Raw genomic sequence first — 27,574 nt, 5'->3', positions numbered from 1 at the left:
ATCTAAGGTTAGTGCCAGTTATCATCACTCTCCCACATTCAACAGTATTTTCATCCTTGTGGTTTGGTGCTGTAGTGTTGGGCTCAACGCTCTAGAGAAGTCTCCTTCCTCATTCTGAAGCTCTAGCCACTGTTGTTCACTCGAAGTCAGAAGAACAACTTGGTCCCATTAGTCTTTAGTCCTGATTTAATGTGTTGCTTTAGTCTGTGGCTTCACCCAGAAGCTATACTTAGAGCCAGTTACTACAGAGGTTCTCAGGAGGGTGATCGAGCCTTGCAACACATGTTATATTAGCTGCTGGTCTTCTAATCTAGCTCCCTGCAGGCCCTGCTGGCACACACTCAATCAGCTCTTCTGGCTACCTGAGGAACTTGGAGACTACTTTTAGAGACACCAACAGCCATTTATCGGCACAATTTTATCATTCATCCATGCCTTCATTTTAAGAAACTGATATGGAGGAAATGGCTGAGATGAACAGTTATGGGCCTTTGACTCCTGGATGGCCTCCAAAATCTCCCACAAGCTAATGCCTCAAGGAATTGGGGCAGCACTATGAGATAGGTACCCAGAGCACAGTGCAAATTTAATGGTGCATTACAGTGTTGCACATGAACACGGGAGGGACCTGCACCTAAAACAGAATGGCTAGTGTAGATGCAATGCACCTTTGGCACTTGCAATGGGGCAATCCTTTTCTCTAGAAGGGTGGTGTCTGGAATGGGTTACCTAGGGAGGTGGTGGACTCTCCTTCCTTAGAGGTTTTTAAGGTCAGGCTTGACGAAGCCCTGGCTGGGATGATTTAGTTGGGGATTGGTCCTGCCTTGAGCAGGGGGTCGGACTAGATGACATCCTTAGGTCCCTTCCAACCCTGATATTCTATGATTCTGTGAATCCTGCCACTTCAGACATCAACGGTTCAGTTCTCTAGTGTGGATGTAGGCCAATGTAGGAAGGAGTTCTGTCTAGTGGTGTGCGCGGCAATAATCCTGCCTTGACTATCACAGAGCAGGGCCAGAAATATATTTGAAGTATATCACATGCATTCAGCTCTAATACACAGTATGCATGAAAGATGCCACAGACTTCAAGATAGAAGTCCAGTGGTGGCCTGTTCAGGAGTGTTCTAGTGATTTTTGGGCACCTCACTGGCCATTTCTGTACACTAATACTAATCCTTTCCTTACACTGACTGACCTTTCATTTCCCCCAAAACAAGCCTCTTAATCGGAACGTTTACAACCTCTCAGATGTAACCTTGCCTCCTGACTATGATCAATAGGGCTTGTATTTGAACACCTAGGACTCATTAATATTTCCTGCAGACTGTTGAGTGACTAGCAAATAAAGCAGGAAGTATCCCAGATGTTAGAAAGAAAAAATGGAATTATTCATTGCTTACTAATGTCAAATGCTAATGTGAGAAAAGCATCCTTGAAGAGAACCTTGACTAAAATTCATTAGCATGATATGAAATCACAAGTTTATTTATGCATTTTTGAAAATGTATTTATTAGGCCTGATTCTGATCCAATTATACCAATTTTATACAGTCCACTGATTTCACTGGAATTGCACCGGTGCATGTCAGATCAGAATCAAACCCATAACCTTGTTACCATACCACTTAAGCTTTTCATCAACCGCCTTCAAATCCAACAGATAACAGAGATTGAGGAACCTATAATTTCCAAACTATGTCGCTGAACCCATGAGATTCTCTCTGAAAATTCCTCTTCAGAAGAAACAATTCCTCAGAACGACAATTTTGTCCAGACAAGTTATCCTGTGCTTAGGCAACACAAGAGCTGAGAAATAAACTAATCTTTTCTGTAGCCCAAAAGAATGGCATGTTTGGTCAACATATAAGCCAGCCATAAATGATGCATTTTAACATAGGATCTAATGCATTATTTTACTCTGTTTCTCGAGTGTATATAGCATCTATTGCCTTGGCTTCATGATTCACAATGCCTGAAATACAAAAAGTTTTAAAACCCAAGTTATTGTGACATGAGTCTAAGTCACGTGTTTTCTAAAAGAGTGGTTGAGTTTTAAACTACTGCTTGTTCTAGACTGATCCAGAATGAGTAGGTCTCCAAGGGACGGTTACTCCCCAAGGCATGAATGCGTGATTAAACTAAATGTATTCCATAAATGCCTTGATGACATTAAACTAAATTTTTTAAAGAACAGATGGAGAAAGTTAATAAATATTTCATTCTATATTATAAAATTCACTTCTCTATTCACAACTTCAGGGATCCTTTGTTTCGTAGATATCAATAAGTCTGATGGATTTCTTGCTGCATTCTCGTACTTCTGCCCTGGTGTCTCGTATGGGCTCATCATTTCTGCATGCTTGGATTGTTTTATGGGATCAGCAAAAGGCAAGTGACTGTAAATCTTGACCTCTTCTGCTCCCAGATTACATACTTTTATTCTTTGTGGCCATAAGTGTTCAGCTTCCCACTGACTAGATAATTAAATGACAAAAATTATCCAAAGAGAGAGAATTTATAGTGAGAAATTATCACCTGAAGAACCGATGGGGCACAAGCATAACTCTAATGAATATAATTAAAAAAACCTTTAAAATTGACAAATAAAACATTTAAATACCTGTGTATTTCTAAATGTCATGAAATATCTATTTGCTGGAGTAGGATAAGAGATATTGTTTATCTCCATCCTTATTCAAACAAAGCTCCCATTAATGGGGATCAATGAGAGTTTTACTTAAGTGAGAACTACAGACCAAGTCTGTTATTCATTATTTTTTACATTGGAATTACAAATTACCATGGATTTTGTAAATGAGTGATTAGAACTTGCTCCTGCGACTTTCATAATATTTTCGGAAGAGTAATAATAAATAATGTGTATCTCCAACAATTTTCACTGCATTCTACAACAGATTTCCATCACATTATTAATTAACTACATATAGTCAATTGCATGGCATATAGCTTAAAGATATATGTTTAGTACAAATAATGGCATTCATGAATTCAGCACATAATTTTGTAAGTTTGATTCAAACATTATGCAAATTGTTAAAACAAGCAAGGGCCTAGCAAAAATTACTTCAAAGCATTGAGATCAAACCCAAAACACATAGTGACAGCACCAAATCTTGCCATTACTCCAATATTTTTACAAAGCCTCATGTATAGTACAAATATAAACTAGTTTGCCTTTTGGATCTCAATTGTCTTGTATACAGTGCATTCAAATTAGCACGTTTTACTGTAACTAACCTGCAAACCTTATGCACTTGAGTAAATCCAGACACTTAAAATCTTTTATCTGCTTATTTGGGACCGTTTCTTATTCTGTGTTTGTACAGCGCCTAGCACAATGGGAGCCTGTTCTCAGTTGGCCTCAAGTCACTACTGAAACAAACAAACACTAATAATAATATTGTTGTGCCCATTCCCATTTCTTTAAATTCCGTCTACTTCTCTGTCCTAGGACTGTGAACTCTTCACAGCGACAATATTTCTTGAGTGTTTGGAAAACACCTAGCACACAGTGGGTAATACCATAAATAACTGATAAATGATATTAATCATATGTTTTATTATGCATGTAACAGGTGGAGGGCTGTTCACATATTTAAAGTTAGGTATGTGCATCTGTCTTTGCAGGTTTGGGACCTAAAAAGAGCCAAAAAATTCTTGTACCTTCCTGACAAATCATTTTCCTGTTGTATTTAAAAGCCATGTAATAGTTGTCCTTTAATGTCAATGAGAGCTTGCTCACTCAAAAAATGATCCTAATTAGTTTTCACAAAAAGACATCATAGCCAGATTTGATTACATTTAACAAGAAATGAGGGTGCTAGAAATGTCAAAATACTATCCCTATTCCGCTGAATATTTATAAATATTGAAGCCCACAGCCAGGTTTTAGATATGCCCAGTCTATTACAAAATGAAGAGTATTACATTGACTTTGAAGTGAGAATTGAATCAGAGCTGAAAAATTTGGGTCTGAATCTGAACATTTATGTTTTTACAGGTCTACATGTTTGTATCTGGACCTTTGGTCTTTCCCATGAGAAGGATGGGAAAGCTACTTGGATATTTTGGCACTGGGGTTTTGGTTCAGAATCAGCTCTATTTGAAATGACTGGGTGTATATTTCCAGTGTTCCTTAGCATCATTTAACAATGACCCTCGATCAAGCACCTAAGCTACAAAAATTGTCTAGTCCCCCAAACAGTTATGTCCTCATTTTCAAGTGGTTTCAAAGATCTTCTCAGAGGATTTTTCAGCCGAACAGCTTGTTTACTCCACTGCCGGCAGAATGCTTCGGCCAACAAGATAAAAGAGAAGTCCAGAAAGTAAAACCAAGGGAACCCCAGCTGCAGCAAACATAAATGACCATCCATAATACACATTTACAGGGTCATCGTCCATGCATTTTTCACTTCTTTCCAGAAGTATGTATTTCTGGAGATCAGCTGCAAACTCCTTCCACATCACAAAGAGAAATATGAGCAGGAAAAATAAACCTCCTGAAAAGAGACAAAGATCGATTATTTTCCAAGTGTGATCAGCATATGAAATCATTAATAAAATTAACAAAATACTGTCTATGAATTTTTACTGGCGCTATGTCAGTGTTGGTTTTTAAAGCTGCTTGTCATTCACTAAATAGACTGAATATGAAAAACGGGCATTTGAGCTTTTCAAACCATGCAGCAAACTTTGTAAAGAGTTTCTTTTCTTTAAAACAGTGCAAAATGTTATATCAGATTATTTATATTTATAAGTTCTGATTACATTTTATAATAAATAGAAATTCCCAAGTATGTTTTTACTTTGAATCAACGGAACATTTACATAAAACCACACTCACCACTCAGTTTTGGTCATTCAGGCCACACTTTTTGGCTCCCGTATATGAGAGTCTAGTGCTGGATATTAGTTAGAAAATTGCCCCTAGGATAGCGCTGTATGGGGTCTGAGCCTACTCTCACTGGGTAAAATTCAGCTCTGTGCAGTGCGTCTTTACAAGTGATGCTTAATATGGTCTTCCCATTTTACTCACTCATTGCCATTGCAAGGCTCCCATTGATTTCAGTGGGAACAGGATCTAGAGCCATGTTAATTTTGAAAAATGGATAAATTTTGCAATATTTGATCCAAATTTGGAAAAATGTGTATCATTTCCATTTTCATCAGAGGCTTTTTTGCCTGGCAAGAGTGGAATGAAACATGAGCCAAGATGAAAACAAAAAAACTTCTTTTTATTTTCTCGAAAAGAACAAATCAGACATTCCAGCCAGAACTGGCTTTGCTTTCCACAAGAAATGCAAAAATTTGGGGATATGAATTTACTGATGGTGAGAATCATTTTGCATAACATTGCTCTGTAGTTACTTCCGTGGCCGGACAGAGAAAACAGAATCCATGATGGATAGACCAAGTGCAGTGGCTGCTACAAGCTCTGGTGAACTGCCTTTTTTCATCTTGTATGATGTTTTCTTAAGCATTGGAACAAAGTATCGAAAAAAACACATGACACTGGGCCTAGAAAATAGTATTTCACTAGGAAATACAATATAAGAACATAGAAAAGTCAAGTAAAGCCATTCTACATAATCTCAGGTAGATTGTTTAATAATAATAATAATAATAAATAAATACTTTAGACCACAGCTAGAAAAGTCTATGAAGGTAGGAATTCTTGGGGGATGGTACAGTTTTGGGGGAGTATTACCCATTTCCTCAAGCAATATCTTGATAAGCCTCCTCTACAGACACTTGCCAGAAATGGACTAAGATCACAGTCAGATCTGGATGTTGGGTTAAGTTAGTATTCAGCTTCATTGCCACATCAGGAGAAGGTTTTGAAATTGTGCTCCTATTTGTTGCCACAAAAATCTTGCAAGGTGTTTTTAAAATACTTTGGCTCAAAATGTCAGATGAGACCTAGTGATCTCATTAGATTTCCACATTCATAAATGGGGAAAACACCACGAGGTCAGCTTTTTCGTGAGATTCCAGCTGCATCTGAAACAGAACTGGAAAATAGTTGCCTACCAGATCTGGATCCAACCCAGAATGGGTTTACATCCAGGTATTCTAATCAGAAACTTCCTTCCCCAAATTCAAAAGATGGAGACTTAAGATTCCAAAGTATGACCCATCTTTATCATGTAGCTGGATTATTTGAAAAAGAGGAGACCCCTTCCACTGTCACAAAACTCTAGTTTAGCCCACGGCCATGTCATGCTCCAAAATATCATAGAAACATATTTTTATTATGTTACAATTAGTGCAGTGGTCTCCATTAGACAGTCAACATTATCACACAGAGTTTTGTAAAATACCACAGATTTGAAATAACCTAGATCACCTCAAATACTGCTGTATGCTAACTGTAGGTAAGAGGTGCCTTTTCAATGGTAAAGCCAATGACAGTTAGCATTAAATAAAGAAATGTAATGAGTCAGATTATGCTTCAGTGCTTTCCTGCATCAAAGCCTAACAGAAGGTCTATATGAAGATATATAGGATCCAAAATAATCTTCAGCTAAGTCACACTGTGTTATATACAAAATGTGTGTGTGTGTATGAATGAACGCTAAGTCATTAGATTTGTCTTACTTTTTTAAAAATTGCAGAGCATCTCTCCAGTACCTTAGAATTGGAACCTATGAACATACTGGGGGAGTGCTATATTTTTCTAATGTTTTAGACTTATAAGGAAAAGGCCCTTTGCCTATTGGGACTGGCTGTCAAGGAGTTAAATGCTATCTGTTCTAATACCCATATGTTCATTATAATTTTTGGTAGCACTTTAAATTAAGCGTCGCAAATAAGTAATTTACATGGAATATGACAGTTATATGCTTAAAATACCAATTATCTTGCTATAAGGAAATTACTGTATGTATAAATTAATAGTCACACATTCTTCACAAAATACAATATATTGATAAGAATGTAATTAAGTCTTTATTGTTAATGTAATTTAAAATTAAATTAATTGGATAATAACTGAACCTCAGTAAGCATCCTTCTTAAGATCAATTCATATCTTATTAAAATACAATATCTACCTTAATAGACCTAAATAAAAAAATATATTCCTGAGGGGCATTGGACAGTGATATGCTAACATACATATTTAGAGCTAGCTTGTATCTACTCTCTTTTAATATACATATTCAGAAGAAAATTTCATACCTTCACTATAAAGATGAAAGAAAATAACTATCATTGGATGATGACTGGATAAACAACACAGGAAAGCATGAGCGGCCAATGAAGAGGAATGACATCCAACATTCAGGTTCCCAGAGTGCTGAATAGGAAAGTGTCTCCTTAGTCCTCACTAGAAAAAGCACCAGCTCTTCACATTTCAGGATTTGTTATTAAACAAAGTATTGGAGATGATGGCACCAGACTAACAATGGAATCTAAATTAAGAACAATTTCATACTCTTTGAATGTGACAAAAAAAGAGAGTAAAATAAGCAATTTCTCCATCAGAATAATTACAAATGAGGTGGAGAAGAGTCCCTGGAATTTACAGTCACAGTAATGAGAAGACAAAATGAAGAGGACAAATGGAATAGGAAAATAGAAGAGGAAGTGCAGAGAACTGAAACTGGAGTTAACACCCCTGCCTCAGGATGCCATCAGAAGGAACAAAAAGGTCACTGGGACATAGAAGTCCTAAGATTTTAACTGCAGAAATCAAACAGGGATGAATAAAAATTGATCAGACCCTTAGACCCTTGACATTTACGCAAGTGCCTGTAAAAAGCTATATGCCACTTGCATAATAAAGATGAAACGAGGAGCCTGGCTATGTAATGTAGCAAATAAAAGAGCCACTTTGGGGGACAAGTTAAGGATTGGGGATTGTTTTGCTGCAGTTAGGCTTTTTGTTAATACAGTATTTAGAAGTGTGGGGACAAGATGGCAGAGTGCAGTGGTAGGAGATTACTAAACCAGACAATCTTCCTGCTTACACATGCAGCAGTGTTGTCTCTGCTGTTGTGTGTTGGGTTCTGGTAAGTATAAGTGACAGGCATGTCAAATGAGACAGTCCATATACTCCTCTTAATAGCTCTGTGGTTTCTGCTGGCTAGAAAATTAGCAGAGTGATCTCTTTCTTTTTCTCCCTCTGCCTCTATTCATTAGGCTGGTATGGAAAAAATTAACTGTGAAACTCAGTCGCAGTACTGATGAGGTCAATGGCATCTTCTGGGGAGTGGCTAATTGCAAGAAAATTGAACTTGTGGCATTAAATCTTTCTCCTTCATACCCTGATGACACCAGCTAGGGGCTAACTGCAAGACAACTAACCCCTGACTCTGTGTCTTCCCACTCTAAAGGATAGTAGCACTTTGTGAGTAAATTGAAGTCTAACTCTGTGACTTTCTTTTTCTTGTTTTATATGCTTGTGACACCTTTATAGCAGCTAATTGTAGGGATAGATGAAAGAACTCAATCTCTAACTCTTATTCCTTGGAAGCTAAAGAGTTTTCATTCAATCTGCTAGTTATAGGAAAACTGAACTTTAACTATCCGTGTCTCATTCACCTTCTAGACTACTAGTTTTTTAAAGAACCTTATGGTAAGAAAATGGACTGCTGACTTTCACCTGTCTTACAAAATACATGCATTATAAACAAAATACCTGGTGATTGCTGAATGTGGAGCTCTCATTTTGGAAAAACGGAATTAGAGTATAAAATACAAAGAATTCCAGCCATAAGATTGGCATAGAGTTCGTCGTTAATTTTGTAATAAACTAGTATTACAGAACAGATTACCACACACAAAACCTCAGACATCCTGCTCACAGTAGAATTACCTTATAACATTGGAATGGTTCCTCTTAATTGAAGAGTGGTTATTAGAAATGTTCCACAGTTAAAATATTCAGGTCGTTTGTGTAAAAATGTAACAGGCTGGAATCACACAACAATATTTGGAATCCTATATAATAACATTCTGATCTGAATGGCTGAGAGAAAAATATAGACGTATTGGATTATTGTGTATTTGTTTGTTCTATTATGGGGGAGCTGGTACCAACCCCTATATTTAGGTTGCCAAATACTTTCCATTATCATGTATTCTTGTCCTTTTCTTTGAGAAGGTCTCACAGCTCTACTGTTTGCAGCAGGTCTTTGCTATTTCCCCAACAATCCCTTCCCTGCCTCTCCTCAACTCAGCATGTGGGCAACAAGTCACGTGTTCTCTTAACCCTACCATTTTAGAGCCTGATTCAAAGCCCACTAGAGTCAATGGAAAACCTACCATTGACTTCAGTGGCTTTGGATCAGACTCATACGTTCTTACCATTAAACTTGCTTGCTAAATTATCCATGGGAACTGAAACAGAAAGGGCACAAATACAGTCAAAATGAATTTATTTCAAAATACAAACAATGTTTTCACAAAATATTTTGCAGTATTCACCCAGCCCTAGTGGTGACACAGTAATTATAATTAATTACATCGTTGTCTGACTACTGAAACAAGTGAAAACTAGCCATCGATTAGTGTCTTTCTTCCCAGAGGATGCCTTTAAACTATTGACAGCATGTCAAATTCTAGAAAGAAAGATGATATCCTGGTTAGCTGCTTGTGTGCTTGAGTCATTTTTGGAAGCAGGTTGGCAAGGACAACTGTTAAACTTGGGGGGAAAAGATCTACAAATGAAACTAGCAATAAACGTCAAGCAGTTTCCGGTTCTATCTACTGAGTTATCCTTGAGAATAAATCAAGCAAAATGAACTGGTTCTTCTGAAAGCGCTCTCAAGACTACCACCCACAGAGCACAAGATTTGTTATGGTAGCTGGCAGGCTATCAGACTCATCCTCTGAAAGTACAGTAAATAATGAGAGCCATTTCTTGGAAAGCAAACCCAAGGAATCCAATGGGATGATAAAAACTTCACTGTGAAACACTGAATTTCCCCTGCAGTGTAGGGACACACGGTCTGCTGGTGCCAATGGAATAATTTAGAGATGGGGCTTCATCTTCAGTGCCAGTACTGCCCTCAAGGAAAACAGCCAAGCCATCCTTTAGGTTCTCTTTCCTGCCGTGTGTGTTTTAAAGTATAGCTTTCAGTTCTATAGATGATACTGATGGCATAGATTGCATTTTTAATTACTGGTAGTTGTTAGGGGTATCTAGAGTGTCAGTCACCCATTACGGTCCTGTCAATCTAAATAAATAATAAATGCACAAGGTAAAATCTCTGCTTTGCAAGAGAAATTTAGGAACATCTGATTTACAAAAAAAAAAGTGCTTTGCAGCATATTTACATCTATGTTAGATTAGGAGTCTTCCAGGAAAGAATCTCACATTGCTTTACAAGCATTAACTAAGCCTCCTAACATACCTCTGAGGTAGGAAAGTCTTATCAGAGTAAACTGAAGCACACAGAGGTTAAGGATGAAATAATGACTTTCCTTAGGACACAGGGAATCGGTGGCAGAGGCAGGAGTAGAACTGAGGAGTCCTGATTTCTAATCTCAAAATCTAATCTCTAGACTACACTCCTCTCTATCAATTACAAATGTTTTCACACTTCTGAGAAGATAGAGCATTTTGTGAAGAAGGTTAATTAAAATTGAGCTTCAGGCCACGAGTAGAAGGCAATGCCAGCTTCCTCTTGTACCATCAGACCAAATCCTGCCATCCAAACGATAGAGAGTCAAAAACCGAGATATTTTCAGAACGGATTAAATTTTATGGAAACAAAGAAAATAACTACTGAGCAATGCATTCCACATATTTTAGAGACTTAGTTTCAATACGAATACAGACATTTTGGATGTTTATCAAAAATCATCTGATGAACCACTGAGTAAATCTTGCTGGAAATGTCACAAGAATGATCACTTTTACAAGGTTGTCCCTTCTTTCGGTTCTCGTTTGCATAAAAAATACAGGTCTGTCGCATCTTACGTGCATTTAACATGCCCGATTTCAGCTTTACGCGGTCAGCAAAAACAAAACAACAAAAAAGAGAAAAATAACAATTTTAATACTGTACCTGTAGTGCGGGTGATTCCGCCCACCATTCAACTCAATGTAATTTTGACTATATGCGGTTTTCGCTTTATGTGCTAACCGCGGAACGGAACCCCCACGTAACATGAGACGCACCTGTATAGTGATAAATCACTTAACAAGAAATCTGCCTTCCTAGGACAGCTCCTAAGGAACTGATTTAGTCTAATGATAGGTAATAATAATGACTGCTGCTTAAATTGAGACAGCATTAGCACAAATTTTATTTAAGAGAAATATCTTTGGCGAAAGCCAAGAGGTTATGTGGTGCACAATCAGGTTTTTTAAGAACTGTGAAATTCTATGTCCTGGCTTTTAATGAAAAAGTTGTCAACTAAAGACTATAATAAAACACCAACAGTGAAATGTAGTGAGTTAGTTTTATTCTTCTTTTTTAAGTATAGAATTTTACTTCCTTTAAAATCTATTCAACTTTTTTTGAAATAGTGGCCTATTTCACAGAGTATTTCCCAATGACTTCAAATGGCTACTTGCATGCTGCAAATTATGCATGTGCTTAAGTGTTTTAATGAATTAGGGCCTGAAAAAAATTAAGACAATTCCATTGGTTTTCCCTGATCCCACAAAGAGTGCCATATATATAAAGAGAAGTTAACCAAACTTTTGTCTGCTTACAAGGTTTATGATTTTTGGACAAAGGTTTAAAACAATGATTTACTTTAGTTAAACAAATTCACCAATCTCAACAAATCCCCCCAAAATAATCCCACCAATCCCAAAAAGAGAAAGAGAAAAAATGTCTTGTCATTCTAGGTTCTAATAACACTACAGTGGAGTGATTAATAAGATTACCATGAAGGGTGAATAAATGAATGTTTCTAGTTCATTTTCCTGACTTGATGCTGCTTTATATAATTTTCAGATTTTATTTGAATGTGTCCCTCTAGTTTTATTTCACAGTGGATTTTTATTAATAGTGTATAAATGTTTATTTCTGTTCACTGTTGAGGGCAATATACAACAGTGGTCCAAATTAGAAGATTGCATTGCAGGACTGGGGCCTAGCTAATTACTGTCCAATAATACAATGGTCATAGACTCCATCTAGGCTCAGAGGTCTTTCCCAGTGGATTGCATAACAAAATCGGAGCCTTACACAAGAAGAAAAAAAATGCATTTCTGAAAAGTAAAGTCTTTTATGGCAAAGCAATATCTTTCTAAAACTTCATTAAACAAAATTCATTTTTTAGAGTGGAGGGGAAATACAGTTTCTCCAAAGTCAGTGCTTAAATTTTCATACATAATTTACTAGAGCTCATATCTTTCTACTGTCATTCCTCATGATTAGAGTTCCTACCCTTTTCATACACACACACACACACACACACACACACAAAGAGAAACTTGGTTTCAGCATTCCAGACGCTAGTATATCCAATTACCATGACTTGGCAGCTTACCAGATGTGATGAGGAATCCACCTCCTACTTTATAGAATCTAGCATTGAAAAAGGGCACACCACACACCAACAGGAATCCTCCCACCAGACTGGCAGCGACAGCTAGTACGATGAATGCAGTCCAGAAACCTCTGTACACTGTACAATGGGAAAGAATAAAGTTATAGGAAAGGAAAGGAAACCCACATAATCAGATCAACTGTCAGAAGAATGTGTGAAACTGACACATATAAGTCCAGTTTCAGCAACCATAAAAATAATAACCTTGCTGTAATGAATATCAGGATTATGAACAATTTTTAAATATTTTATTAGACTTATTGAGTTGTTCTTGTTGAGAAGAGTTGTATCAGGCATGTTATTAACTCCCTAGTGTCCTCAGATTTACCATATGGCCAGCACTTGTAAAGGTTTAGCTTATTTGTCATGTACTTCATACCATAAATAACACTGGTCTACAATTTTTGAGAAGTCGTCTGCTTCAGAGATAAAATGTGCTATTTATTATGTATTTTGATGTGCTGAATTCAAATATGACAATTAAAACAACTGATTGGCTACTGTTTCTAAGATATTTAAGTTTTTACATTTTATGTCTATGTATATTGTGTAGATAGTAGAGTTTTAATCATAAATTGTAAACCTAGGTCTTTTCATGTGTTTATGGTTGCTTTACATGATAATATTTCACCTGTCCTGTTTATAGCAACAGAGGGTCCTGTGGCACCTTTGAGACTAATAGAAGTATTGGGAGCATAAGCTTTCGTGGGTAAGAACCTCACTTCTTCAGATGCAAGTGAAGAAGTGAGGTTCTTACCCACGAAAGCTTATGCTCCCAATACTTCTGTTAGTCTTAAAGGTGCCACAGGACCCTCTGTTGCTTTTTACAGATTCAGACTAACACAGCTACCCCTCTGATACTTGTCCTTTTTATGTAACACTTGAAAAATCAGCAAAAGGGTTATATAAATAAAATTTATTAGGAAATAAAAGGCAAAAAACTATTATGTACATAGTTTAGTCCAATTCAGTGTCTACTCGGCGCTTCTTGGCTTGTCTCTTGTATTCATTAAATGGAACATCTCTTGTCACTGTCCAGCAATAGTCTGCAAGCATTGATGGGCTCCATTTGCTCTGATAGCGTTTCTCCATTGTTGCAATCTCCTGGTGAAATCGCTCGCCGTGCTCGTCGCTCACTGCTCCGCAGTTTGGTGGAAAAATATCTAGATGAGAGTGCAAAAAATGTATCTTTAGTGACATGTTGCAACCAAGGCTTTTGTATGCCTTGAGGAGGTTTTCCACCAACAACCTGTAGTTGTCTGCCTTGTTGTTTCCGAGAAAATTTATTGCCACAAACTGGAAGGCTTTCCATGCCATCTTTTCCTTGCCACACAGTGCATGATCAAATGCATCATCTCGAAGAAGTTCACGAATCTGAGGACCAACAAAGACACCTTCCTTTATCTTAGCTTCACTTAACCTTGGAAATTTTCCATGGAGGTATTTGAAAACTGCTTGTGTTTTGTCAATGGCCTTGACAAAGTTCTTCATCAGACCCAGCTTGATGTGTAAGGGTGGTAACAAAATCTTCCTTGATTCAACAAGTGGTGGATGCTGAACACTTTTCCCCCCAGGCTCCAATGACTGTCGGAGTGGCCAATCTTTCTTGATGTAGTGGGAATCTCTTGCACGACTATCCCATTTGCAGAGAAAACAGCAGTACTTTGTGTATACAGTCTGCAGACCAAGCAAGAGAGCAACAACCTTCAAATCGCCACCAAGCTGCCACTGATGTTGGTCATAGTTTATGCACCTCAAAAGTTGTTTCATGTTGTCATAGGTTTCCTTCATATGGACTGCATGACCAACTGGAATTGATGGCAAAACATTGCCATTATGCAATAAAACAGCTTTAAGACTCGTCTTCGATGAATCAATGAACAGTCTCCACTTATCTGGATCGTGAACGACGTTGAGGGCTGCCATCACACCATCGATGTTGTTGCAGGCTACAAGATCACCTTCCATGAAGAAGAATGGGACAAGATCCTTTTGATGGTCACGGAACATGGAAACCCTAACATCACCTGCCAGGAGATTCCACTGCTGTAGTCTGGAGCCCAACAGCTCTGCCTTACTCTTGGGTAGTTCCAAATCCCTGACAAGGTCATTCAGTTCACCTTGTGTTATGAGGTGTGGTTCAGACAAGGAGGATGGGAGAAAATGTGGGTCCTGTGACATGGATGGTTCAGGACCAGACGTTTCATCCTCTTCCTCTTCCTCGTCTGACTCAAGTGAGAATGATTCTGGTGCATCAGGAACCAGCAGTCCTTCTCCGTGGGGTACTGGGCTTATAGCTGATGGAATGTTTGGATAATGCACAGTCCACATTTTCTTCTTTGACACACCTTTCCCAACTGGAGGCACCATGCAGAAGTAACAATTGCTGGTATGTTCTGTTGGCTCTCTCCAAATCATTGGCATAGATTTCCTTTTCCTGTTCAACCACTGGCGAAGTTTTGTTGCACAAGTGTTGCAGCATATGTGTGGGGCCCACCTCTTGTCCTGATCTCCAGTTTTGCAGCCAAAATAAAGGTGATAGGCTTTCTTAACCATAGTGGTTATACTGCGCTTTTGTAATGCAAAAGTCACTTCACCACAAACATAGCAGAAGTTATCTGCACTGTTCACACAAGTAAGAGGCATCTCTGCTCACTTTGGCTAAACAGAAATGTGTCCCTTTGCAAAATCAAATACTGACAAATAAGAGAGCACGACACTGTATGATTTCTAGAGCTGATATAGGGCAATTTGTTCAGCAGAGTGATGTAAGCTTCGTTATGATTGCATCATCCATGACTTCTAGGAATAACATGATGCAATTCATATCATGTATGATGCAATACCAGCTTCAGATTGCATCATTCATTGTTTTGCCTAAAAAGCAAGTACTGTCCAAACCCAGTCATAGATTTATTCATAGATCCAGTCAAAGTTGTATTTTAGTCATTTCTGGTTTAAATTGAGATCCCTTCCCTTTAGAACTCACTTATCCTCTGCCATTCCCAAGTCAAGGGTCGTATATACTGACCCAATAGCATATCTTGAAAACTAGAGCCAATCAACAATTTTAAGCATCATTTTCGTTCTCAGTGCCCCAGAATTAGTAAAGTTTGACTACATTTATTTCAGAAGTATTTTGGCTGTAGAGCAGTGTAATGGGCCTAGGATGAATAGCAGAACTCCAATGGGTGTGTTGTCAGGAAGGCCTGGCACAAAAGGATTTTGATTGCCAGGGTAAAATATGGCACAAGCTTTGCGGGAGAGCAACAAGCTTGGGGTAGGAAAGAAAGAAATGGAAACTAAACTCAAAGACATAGAATCATCTCCTCTTTTCTCCCACCATCCCCTCCCTTTACTTAGCATTAGTTAAAGATGCCAGGTTCATGATCCTGGAGAATTGAGCCATATTTACCCACAGAGCAGGTGAAACACAGAAAGCAGCAGTGCAAGCTTTTCAGTGCTCTAATTTGCCTTCCCTCCTGACCCAAAAGGATCACAACTAGTGGAGGGGATTCAGATTCTTTGATCCATTGAGTCTTGAATTTTTTGCTATGACTTCAAGCAACATTGCTAGTTAGTGCCAACCGTAGTGTTTTTGTGCAGTGGGCACTTTCCCACTAAGAACAGGCCTGATCACCAACATATTTCACTGAACACCATCTGATGGGAATAATTTTCAGTGAATACCACAATCCCAGGCTAGATTCAAACAGGTGAAAAGGCTCCCACCACGAATCTCTTCAGCCATCCAACCCCCTCATACTATCGTCTTCCACTTTGTGCACCGTGTCTGTGGAGCAGCAGTTATGACCATTTGACTTAAGCGGGAGAAAATGGGCAATTCTGTCAACATTCACACATGAAATAAAAATGATATACAGCAGACACATTTTACTCATTTTAAACCAGTCTGACAAGGAATCCATTTAGTAAAAGAATCTTGAACCTTTAAAGAAATCCTATGATTCATGTATATACCTTAACAACACATCACCCCAAATTCTGCCCTGAGCTACATTCTATTCACTATGATATGGCCCATAGTCAGTCATTCTTTCCTTGGGCATCCTCCCGCTCTATGGTATTTTACATATAAATACTTTCTTACTTGAAAGAAAACAATACTGTACTCTTAACTAGCACTTTCTGTCTGCAGATCTCAAATACTTTAGAGTGAATTAAGTTAGCTTCTCAACACCCTTTGTATACATAAGCATTATTACATCCTGATGTTAGAGGTGAGGAATAGCGTTGTAAACCTGGATGTGAGTGGTTATATAATTAAGACTAACTCTATAGACAGGGACACAGTAAGGACTGAATGCTAAACATGGGGCAAGAACTACACACTTCTGGCTAACAATCTATGCAGAGAACATCCCCATACCACCTCTCTAGTGTTATCGCTGTGGCTCCTACAGAACAACATGATCTTACAGGTCCTGGGGTGAGGAACACGTTCCTTTCAGATAGACTAAGGGACAGGGTTTTAGGAGAAGATATTTCTTTGTATAAATTTTTGCTCACACTTGGCACTTTAAGTAATCTAACAGCCTTTCAGAAGTCAGTCTCAGAAAAGATTCTGCTGAGGGGTTTGTTTCATAGCAAGGACTGACAGACAGGAACAGATAGCTTGAGGGCCCTTTATTTAGCTCAGAAAAGTTAGTCTGTTCATTGGTAAAATCATTCAGAAACTGGTAACCCTGACTGTCTCTTGTAAGAAAAAAAGAAAAAGAAAAAAAAACACTACTACTTAACTAACTCTCAATGGTGTTTTTATACAGAGTCTACAATAGAGCCTGAAATGTGCTACTCACTTTACTGTCAACAAACACATCATATCCATTTTATACTGCAGTGTGCTCCCTGGGGCAGAAATCATACACAGCACAGAAAAAAACCAGACAAATTTTTTTAATGAATTCCCCATAAAAAACGATATTGCTAAAGGCTAAGGAAAAGGTCAAGATGTTTGTTTGTACAGTACACCTGCCCCGGGTCCCAGGAGGTAAAGCAGAGGGATGTGTACTATTTAAAGAAATCAATTAATTTTAAAAAAGACTAGTGGATTAATTCTGTCCTCTGCCACCAATTAAATTCAAATTCCAAACAGCAGCTAATTCATTGCCAAAATCCAAAAATATATGGGGATGGAAATTCAGGAAAAACACTGGGGGGAAATCAATTTGAATGTGTTGGTTTAACAGATTTTCTCTATTTTAGTAAAGGCTCATTTTGTTTTGCCAATGTAGTCTTTTAAGAATAGTTGTTAGTGCTTTTTCTTTTAACAAAACCAACCCAACAACACTACAGTTCATTCAGTGTTAAGTCAGACATTGTGGGAATCACTCAGTGCTAGACTGGCACACACCAGTACTCTGCCATGCAGGGGAATAAGGGTAAATATAACGCTCATTACTCCTTGCCCAGATCATAAATCCGGTTGCACTGGGGAGAGCAGGAGCTACTTGCCCAATGGGAGGAAAAGGGCAAGGAGGGTTGGAGAGCAGTGAGAAGCAGGAACGCGTTGGTTCCACCGCACTTACTTGCTGGCTGGAGTAAGCTGCTGAACAAAGCAGGGGAAGGGGGCGTCACAGTTCAGGGCAACTGCACCTATATCCTGCTCCACAGTCCAGCAAGGGTACCCACTGTTAGGCTTCCAGCTCCCCCCAGCTGTCAGCTCTCTTGGGCAGAGCCCCATGTCTCTCTCTCTTCTGACTGGGGTTTTTCGAGGCTGCACAGTTCCCTGCCTACACTGTGATACTCCCAACAAGTCAGACTGCCTAACCAATCCAGCTTCTGTGCTTTGCTCTCTCTCTTCAGAGCCTATGAACAGCCTAATTTTCCACACAGTCCTTTCTAAGCAAACGTGTGTGGTTTACCACACAGCTCTTTCTAAGCAAACACATTTATTCTCAAGGTAAAAGCATTACAGAGAAAACATGTTAAAAACAATAAGAACGAACCTTACACTCCTGCCAATCAGCTTAACAAGAGATCACCCCCCCATCTCCACAACAGCTCTGGTAGGAGTCAGTCCTTCAAACCCCACAAAGGGGTTTTCTGTGGTTACAAATTCATAACAGCCTTAGCTCAGAACAAGCACACTTATACATAGATTAATCTTGCCTTTATATAGCTTGGGCCTTGGATCTTCATGAGCAGGTAAGATGGAGCTTCCAAAAGCTGCTTTTTTGCATAACTGGAGGTGGGGAATTTGCATTCACCTCCCACTTGAGATTCCCCAGGCAAACCACTTAACCTTTGTCCAACAGTTCTTTCTTGACTGGCCCATTGTTCAGTATAGTCCTTTGAAGTTTATAACACTTCCCAGGGCTCACACCCTACGTCTCTCCTAGACAGTCAGATACAATCCTGACCTCACAATAACAAATAACCTTCGTATTTAATATAATGGATTCTAGATATACCTAAACTTAATTCAACATGATTTTTCAAGAATATTGCAGGAAATTGCCCCATCTGCCATAAAGGGGGAGAAAACTGCTCTGCATAAAGGGATGAAATAATTTTCCCTGGGGATGGGCAGCAAGTGGGGAACAGGTTCTGTCACAATTCAGTTCCCAGGTCTGCTCCTGGAACAGTGCAGCTGCAGCTGCCCCTCACTCAGGGTGGATCATAAAGTCATGATCTATCTAGCCTTAAGTCTATATTCAGAGCCTTCATCCTAAGGAGACCAGTGTGACCCAGGTCTATAACAGATTCCTGTTGGTGGGCAGTTTGCTTCTGGGGGTCTCAACAAAACAACAAGCTGCTCTTTTGTTGCTGGCATTCAGTTGCACCTCTTTCATCATGAGTTTCTAATAAAGCATAACAGAGAGTTTCCAGTGACCTGTCCAAGTGTGAGTTCCTAGTGTGCTTTCTACCATGGTGTGTTAGTTTATCCCTGATAGAGTTGAGGGATTAATAGCAAGGGAGGTAAGATCCTATGGAAAACACCCTTCACAAAGGAGCGCTAGATCATGATATTATCATGTAGTCCAAGTAAGGCTGTTGCATTAGTGGGTGTGTATCCAGGATGCCACAGTTGTACTGGTTTCAGAGTCGCAGCCGTGTTAGTCTCTAGCTGCAAAAAGAACAGGAGTACTTGTGGCACCTTAGGCCTGGTCTACACTATGGTGGGGGATCGATCTAAGATACGCAACTTCAGCTACGAGAATAGCTGAAGTCGACGTATCTTAGATCGACTTAGAATCACTTACTTCGCATCCTTGCAGCGCAGGATCGATGGCCGCAGCTCCCCCGTCGATTTTGCTTCTGCCTCTCGCCAAGCTGGAGTTCAGCAGTCGATGGGAGAGCGATCGGGGATCGATTTATCGCGTCTACACTACACCCAATAACTCAATCCCCGATAGATCGAATGCTACCTGCCGATCCGGTGGGTAGTGTAGACGTACCCTCAGAAGTTAACAAATTTATTTGAGCATAAGCTTTCATGGGCTAGAGCCCACTTCATTGGATGCACAGAATTGAACATATAGTGAGGAGATATATATACATACAGAGAACATGAAAAGATGGGAGTTCCCTTTACCAACTCTAAGAGGATAATTAATGAAGATGAGCTATTGTCAGCAGGAGAAAAAAAACTTTTGTAGTGATAATCAAGATGGCCCATTTAAGACAGTTTGACAAGAAGGTGTGAGGATACTTAACATGGGGAAATAGATTCAATGTGTGTAATGGCTCAGCCATTCCCAGTCTCTATTTAAGCCTAAATTGACAGTATCTAGTTTGCATATTAATTCAAGTTCAGCAGTTTCTTGTTGGAGTCTGTTTTTGAAGCTTTTCTGTTGCAAAATTGTCACCTTTAAATCTGTTACTGAATGGCCAGAGAGGTTGAAGTGTTCTTCTACTGGTTTTTGAATGTTATGATTCCTGATGTCAGATTTGTGTCCGTTTATTCTTTTGCGTAGAGACTGTCCAGTGTGGCCAATGTACATGGCAGAGGGGCATTGCTGGCACATGATGGCATATATCACATTGGTAGATGTGCAGGTGAACAAGTTGTACTGGAGAGAAGTAATTTACTAGATTCATTAGAAGGGTGTAGAATAGCTGTGCTGGGTGGCATGCATTGAGGGGCTGGAGTCCTGGCTCCATTTACTCCCTACATACCCTCCATATGATTGGTCTCAGAGGGAAGCATCTGGAGCACAGCCCCCTTTGCTTCCTTAAATTATGGGGCTGCAGCTGCGGCCAGAACTTATATAGCCTCTGAAAAGGGGTATGCGCCCCCACTTTCTCTTATGCCCCCATGCAAGTTTGTAATGGTAGGAAATAAAGTCAAGGCCACCAAGGTAATTACAGTACAGATCCACACATCTGAGCACTCTATTGGATCCCTGTGAAAAGAAGAGGTGAACACAGCTGGTTAAGTACCAACCTGCGGTTGCATCATAGGAAGGATGTGGGAAAGGTCCAAGAGCAATGGGCATAGGAAACAGGTAGCCATGCATGCAATACTTGGGATGTGCTTGGCTAGCTGAAAAAGAAATGAAGAATAAATAGCATTTCATTTTTATTAGATGCAAAATGACAACCTTTATACTCAGATAAAATGTCCAATCCCGCAAAACCTGACAGACACTCATTGGCATAAAAGGGATACGAGTAAAGTATAAGTTAAACATGTTCTAAATGCAAAATGAGATAGATAGAATGTAACAGGAGTTAAGAACATTACACAGCCAGTTTTAATTCCCTCAAAAATTAACTTGAGCCAGACAAAATCATAGGAATATGGATTTGTTCAAATTAGAATAATTCTCCCCATGCCCAGGTTTTTTTCCATGCTGTCTAGAAGTGATTAAAAACATTGGATACTAGAACTACCTACCATATAGCATCTCCAGTTTGTGGGAAAGGAAAGCACAATTACAATGGAAGTGTCCCATCAATATTAATACCACTGAGGCTTATCGTGATTAATGGTAATAGAATTAATGTTAAATGAATTAATTAATGATTGGCCACTTATTTTTAAATGTTCCCCAGCTCATAGGAACAGTTATAATAGGTGGACATTACTTCATACTAAATTAATTATGGAATACTTATTGAATTAATTAGTACATCCACAATAGCAGCAAACTAATTTGCCATGATCAATCCTATTACAATAAATACCTAAAGAAATAATACAGATTTTCCAGTTATCTAATAATAGTGTTATTAAAAGGATTCCAACTGGTGATTTATTTCATCATTTTACTTCACGTAACATTATATTATATCATGGATTCCCATGTAATGCAATTGGGTAGTAAATCTTCTCAGGACATTTTTTTATCAGAAACACTTTCTGTATGAAAAATTTCAACCAACTCTTGCAAATACTAATTTTATATGGAGACAACCATATCCTAAAATACACAGTAGTTTACAAAGAGTAGGAATCACCTGAAATGTTGATCATCGTGTAGTAAAGTAACTGTTGGTTCCTGACAGAGCTGCACTGTTAACTTCATGATCATATGGTAAATTTGCTATGATTTGATCGCATTTTGTGGTGATCAAATTACGTGTAGTTTAGAGAGGGACTTAACCACTTTAGGAAACGTCAGGCACAGATGAACATTGAATAACTCAACTATCTGAGAGTTGGTTGTCTGTTTTGTTGACTCTTCTCAGCCTTTGAATGCCCATCAGTTTCGTTTTCTCTGATGTTATTCCATAAAGTGCCATACCCCACCCTAATGCAGTACTCCTGAAAGTGATACTGCTGACTCAGAAACAGTGATAGGCAGATCTTGGTGACATTCAGTGCTTAATTTGTAAAGAAAGAGGTTCCAGGACTGAAAATGGCATCCAGCGCACAGCATGACCTCTCACACACTGTACATGCCAGGTCGCACCTTGCACAACTGACAGAAGAGGTGCTAGGGTTGTGCCCGGCAAGAAAAGAGGCCATCCAGGAGTCAAACTCTCATAACTGCTCATCTCAGCCATTTCCTGGGGCTGAGCTCCAGCAAGCCCCAGCACAAATTAAGGTCTGGTGGCATCACTGCCTGAGGGCTTGCCCTCCCAGGAGAGATGTCACAGAAAATGGTGGCTGTGTGAATGACAGTTAACTGTATGACTGGGAGACCTTTAGAAGCCTAGGTTTATATCGTACTTTAAAGCTTTACAGAGACTGTTTGAGTAAATTCGTTTTAGTGTTTATCTAAGGTTTTGGTAGCCTGGGACACTGAAGCCCTCTAATTATCTATAGAGCAGATAGAACTGGGGCATCAGCAGTACAAGTACTGCCACACCAGTGAACCCAACCACCTCTAGGAAAGAAAAGACAGGTCAGTCTTCATGTTCCATTCAGTCCTTAGCGTCTGTACTGTCAACAAAGGGTGCTAGTTAGTGCCAACTGTGATGGCAGTTATGTTATATGTGAACACCTGTCTTACTGAGACCACCAAATTCACTTCACATGGACCACCTAACAGCTATCAGATGAGCTGGATTCCAGCTGGCAAATCTGAGGTTTGCAAGATTAGACTTCTCCATTCTGCTTAAAGTTGTTTTCCAACTAATTAGCGTACTTTCAAAAAGATGGATTTTGCTATCATCTGTGTTTACTATTAGTGGGTGCGCTGATTCTCATAATTTCCATGAAAAAAGGGAAATAGACAATGCTGTAAAATAAGTGTCCTGCATTTACACACCGATTTATATGGGTCTGATCCTACCTGGTGCTTAGCATCTCCTGCATTGGCCAGAGTGCCCCACAAACTGTAGTCAATGAGAACTGAGGGCACTGGATACCTCATAGGATGAAGACATTAATAGGATAGTAAAGATAAAAGGGGCAGAGAGCCACAGGGTTCTAGTCTAGCAAGCCCCTCTGGTGACTACATGAATAGGGGTCTGAGCAATTGGGGTATGAGTGGGAGCTCTGTCCCTGTTGGAGAAGATTTTATTTAAAAAGGGAGAAAATGGGTCAGTTGCTATGCTCCTAGAAGACTGTAAAAGACCATCTGAGACCAAAAATTTCAGCGTTAAATGGAGCACAGAGTGTCCTGATCAGGGGGAATTTGGGGATAGCTTTGGGTTTTCTCCTATTTTAAAATGGCCACGCAGATTCCGTGGAAAATAAAATAAATGTAAAGACAGCTTGCTTCTCAGTTGGGAGAGACCTCCCTCACTGACTTGCAGTCCAGATTGTATTTTTATAGCTCAATTATAATCTGGTAGAATTAGAGCTTTATAATAGAAGTGCTGACACAACCATAATCACAGCAACATGGACACTATAATAAACGACCATTGATGTCAGATCCAGCCCCTTAAAACATTGCTAAACAAAGCTATAAAATGTATCAGTAACACTCACTGAACCAGAAGTTCCATATGGTCTCCTCATAATCCTCGCCATAGAACCAGCATCTCCAAAAGAAACCTTCATGGTGGAAAGTGAGGATCTCTTTTCTGACCTCTCTCAAAACCACATCCTGCAAGAGAATAAAGCACAAGCCTATGAAAATGTATTAACTACAAATAACATGGAATTCATCTTTACTATTGGCTTAGTTACTAAGCTGGCAAGTCAGTTTTTGAGGGAGGGAGACAGGGAGTGTTTTGGGATGGAGGGGGTTGCATTGTCAAAATTACAAACAAGAGTAACATTTTAGCATGTTGAATTGGACTCTATTAATACAGACCTCCTTGGCAATACAGAATGCCATTGACTTCAGGCCTTTATCTGTGGCTTTCCTAACTTTCTGATAAGTGAAACATTTCTTCAGATCACTGAGAAAGAAGGATATTTTTATCCTGTGCAGATCCCATCTTGCAGTCTTTATGCATCAAAATTACTACCATCTCTAAACCTCTCATTAACTCCTTCTATTGGATGACTCAGAAAGGTCTCCCTCTCTCTCTGATCAAATCAGTGGGAGCTGTGCTTAGTTTATCTCAGACAGAAGTTACTCTTTGTCTATATCAGTCTCCTCATGAGTTCAACTATGACTGCTGACACACCCTTATCTTGATTAATTTGCACCAATTTCTCATTTATTGTAACTTGTATGAAAGTTCTACAAAAATGACACACAAGTCATGTCAGGAGGACTGTACCGTCTATGCTGTGAGTTAACTGGTTAGGAAAATAATTAAAGCTGTAATTAAAAACACTTATCTTTAGCCAATACAGTTTGATGGAGCATCAAGATTACTGCTATAGAGCTTGATCCTATGATTGGCAGAACACCTCCTGGAAAGTATTGTGTTAAATGAGATTTGAGGCACTCAGCATCTCTCAAGGTCAGCCCCCCTTATTTCAAAGGGGAGAAACGTAGTTGGGGGCCAGCAGAGAGACATCACAAAAGCTTTCCAAGCCCTGGAGTCCTTACATACCAAATATCAATACACAGGTCCTATTGGGTTGACCAGAGACACACTCCCTTGGCTCATCTGGAAGAGCGGCTTCTTTCAGGATCAGCTATGAGCCTTGACTGCAATGATGTGCAAGAGGTACACGCCATCAACAGAGTGACTCTGCTGACTTGTTAAATCTACGCTAGTTTTGATGACTGTTGATAGCTAAGATACAATCAAGACACTCAATGGACATAAGTAGAGCCTGCCAGTTTAAAAAGGGGTAGAGAGTGTGGCTATGGGGGCGAAGAGCATGGAGCATAGAGCAGGGAGCAATAATCCAAGTATAAAACCATTGATTAAAATAAAAACAATAACCTCAGAAACAATAGTGAATGCTGCTCTGACAGGCACTTTCGGGATCCCTCGGCCAGTTTCCTATGTCAAGCAGACAGTGGGCCTAATCACATATCTTGAATATTTGAGATGTCTATTTTATTTAAGACAGTGCAACACTTCTAGCCGGGAACCTTTTTCACACTAGTGATAACAGAGTAATTTTAAAATATTCTGAAACCTCTCATGTTGATGTGTCATTTCTAAGTGAAACAAAATGGAGCTGGACTTTTATTCCTGCGAAACTTGCTCTCTGCCCTCTTCAGCTTTATTATACTGTTTTATACAACAATGACTTCTGCTGGGATGTCTGCTTTCTATATGAAGAGTCATTTGGAAATATGGCTGATGCAGCCAAAAACCTACACTTTATTATGAAACCCTGGAACTGAAGACACTTATTGTTGACACCATAAAGTTTTCCAAAAGTGAATCATTAAACAGAAAAAGCAAACGTAATTGGTTTGGACATTAAAGAAAATTCTGCATAACAGAGGGATATTTCTGAAAAAATGTTAATAATACTATACACATTGACCAGCATGAACATTTTTAAGAAGAATTTAAAAAATTAGAGAGCTGATCCAGCTGTTATTTCATAGCATTTATTGAACAGTTTCACCATAAGCAAATTCAGCTAAAATCAGGGTTTCTAAAGAGCCATATTAGAAGTTAGCAATAAAATATCATTTTATTATATGAAGCTCAGTATAATACAGTTTCTCTTTAGTGGCTAATGCTAGTATCAGCAAATAAATGTATTACATTTTCACATTTCAACTTTCTGCTCCATAGCTATCAGAATACAGAAGTGTTTCCTGTAATGGCTTCCTATGCATATTTTGCTTCAAGTCTTTATCAATGATACACTTTATTGAGATGCAGGTTGTGACTTTATAGGTAAGGCTGAGTTGAGTTTTTATACATTGAATGTATATACAATAAGCACATATTACCATTGGCTTAAAACAACCAGCACCAACACTTAGAGCATTTGTGTTGGTTTTAAAAATTTCTATAGCAAGTTATTTTAAAAGTGTATTTTTTAACTTGCAGAATATCACAAGATTTCTAGTTTTTACCTTTGTGGTGTGTAGAGTTTTATTTTCAGGTTCAAAGATTCCACAGGTCTCTGTTGCTAGGAGCCAATAATCTGTCCCAAAAGCTATGAGAAACAGTAGAACACCAATGCCACCAAGAATTCCTGCTATAAAGGCTGGTATTCCAGCCTTCATGGTGGAACAACAATAGGTAGTAAGCTTGAAACTCAGAAAAGAATAAAAGTACTGATGTCCAATGTTTGAAGGGGAGACTGAGAGGAGGGGTATGCAGAGAGGCTGCTATTTTTGGACATAGATTAGCATCGTTTCATGACTGGTTTGAGTTTCATGACTGGTTTGAGTTGCAGTGGCAAAAGGACTAATAAAAGCAAATGAGCTGGCACAACCAAACAGCTGTTGTATTAAAGAAACATTATAACTATCTATAGAGCTAAGGTATGAAGATTCCCAAATAAACATATGGGCATTCATTTTACAAAAGCAATGCGGAGAGCTTATCATGAAAAACAGTTATTGGACTGATGTCTAGCAGCTTCTATGGATTGATTACGTAAAATTGTCCAAGTAATGCCTACTGCGTGAACAGGTTATTTTTATATTTGCTCTGTGTTTGTGTGGCCAGAGAGGCTGTGAACTGCATGGTCAAAGCTGAAAGTTTCATAGCCACTTCTACAGCACATCTTTAGCTGCACTGCCACAACTGTAGTATGAAGGTGGCGCATCCACCATCCCCAAACTATTCCTTTATTCCTTCTGCTCTCACCTTCCCATTAAAATAAAACACAAGTCTTGATTTCAGATGAAAAAAGCAGAGATTCAAGAAGCAATATTTAAAATTTGGCCAATATCTCTTTTAAAGTCTCTGTGTTTCAGAGGTGATTCTGCTCATACAGTACCACCTCTTGTTGCAAGTATAATCATGCCATATGACTGTGTTAAGTCAAATCATAAATAGACATTTAAATCAGATGCAAATGGACAGCTAGCAACACTGGGCCATCCCTTTAGGTGGTCTTGAAAATACATTCTCTTCTGTACTCTCCTCACATAAAGGAGTACAACTATGGTGTTAATTTGTCCCACCAACATCTAACTGGACCAGGAGGGAAATGTCCCCTCAGAAATGGGGAAATCCTTAATGAGTAGAGAGTTCATTCTCATTTGGATGCTAATGTTTTTTGTCTTCTTCTGAAGCATCTGTTATAGATTACTGCCAGGGACAGGATGCCAGACTAGGAGAATAATAAT

The 27,574-nt window shown here is 38.9% G+C and overlaps 1 protein-coding gene across 1 annotated transcript; it reads right to left on the bottom strand.

Moving 5' to 3' along the window:
* Window positions 1-1,460: 1,460 nt before the first annotated feature.
* Window positions 1,461-26,581, bottom strand: LOC128843735 (transmembrane protein 182-like). The gene is made up of 5 exons (XM_054040813.1): window positions 26,348-26,581; window positions 23,887-24,004; window positions 20,947-21,045; window positions 12,477-12,614; window positions 1,461-4,522 (listed from the first exon to the last, which is right to left on the bottom strand). Exons 1-5 carry the CDS (start codon window positions 26,498-26,500, stop codon window positions 4,293-4,295), a joined length of 738 nt encoding a protein of 245 aa, XP_053896788.1. The 5' UTR covers window positions 26,501-26,581; the 3' UTR covers window positions 1,461-4,292.
* Window positions 26,582-27,574: the final 993 nt, after the last annotated feature.

This window comes from Malaclemys terrapin, chromosome 9 (genome assembly GCF_027887155.1).
Source record: "Malaclemys terrapin pileata isolate rMalTer1 chromosome 9, rMalTer1.hap1, whole genome shotgun sequence".
Classification (NCBI taxonomy): domain Eukaryota; kingdom Metazoa; phylum Chordata; order Testudines; family Emydidae; genus Malaclemys; species Malaclemys terrapin.
This window is presented reverse-complemented; position numbering and strand designations above follow the sequence as displayed.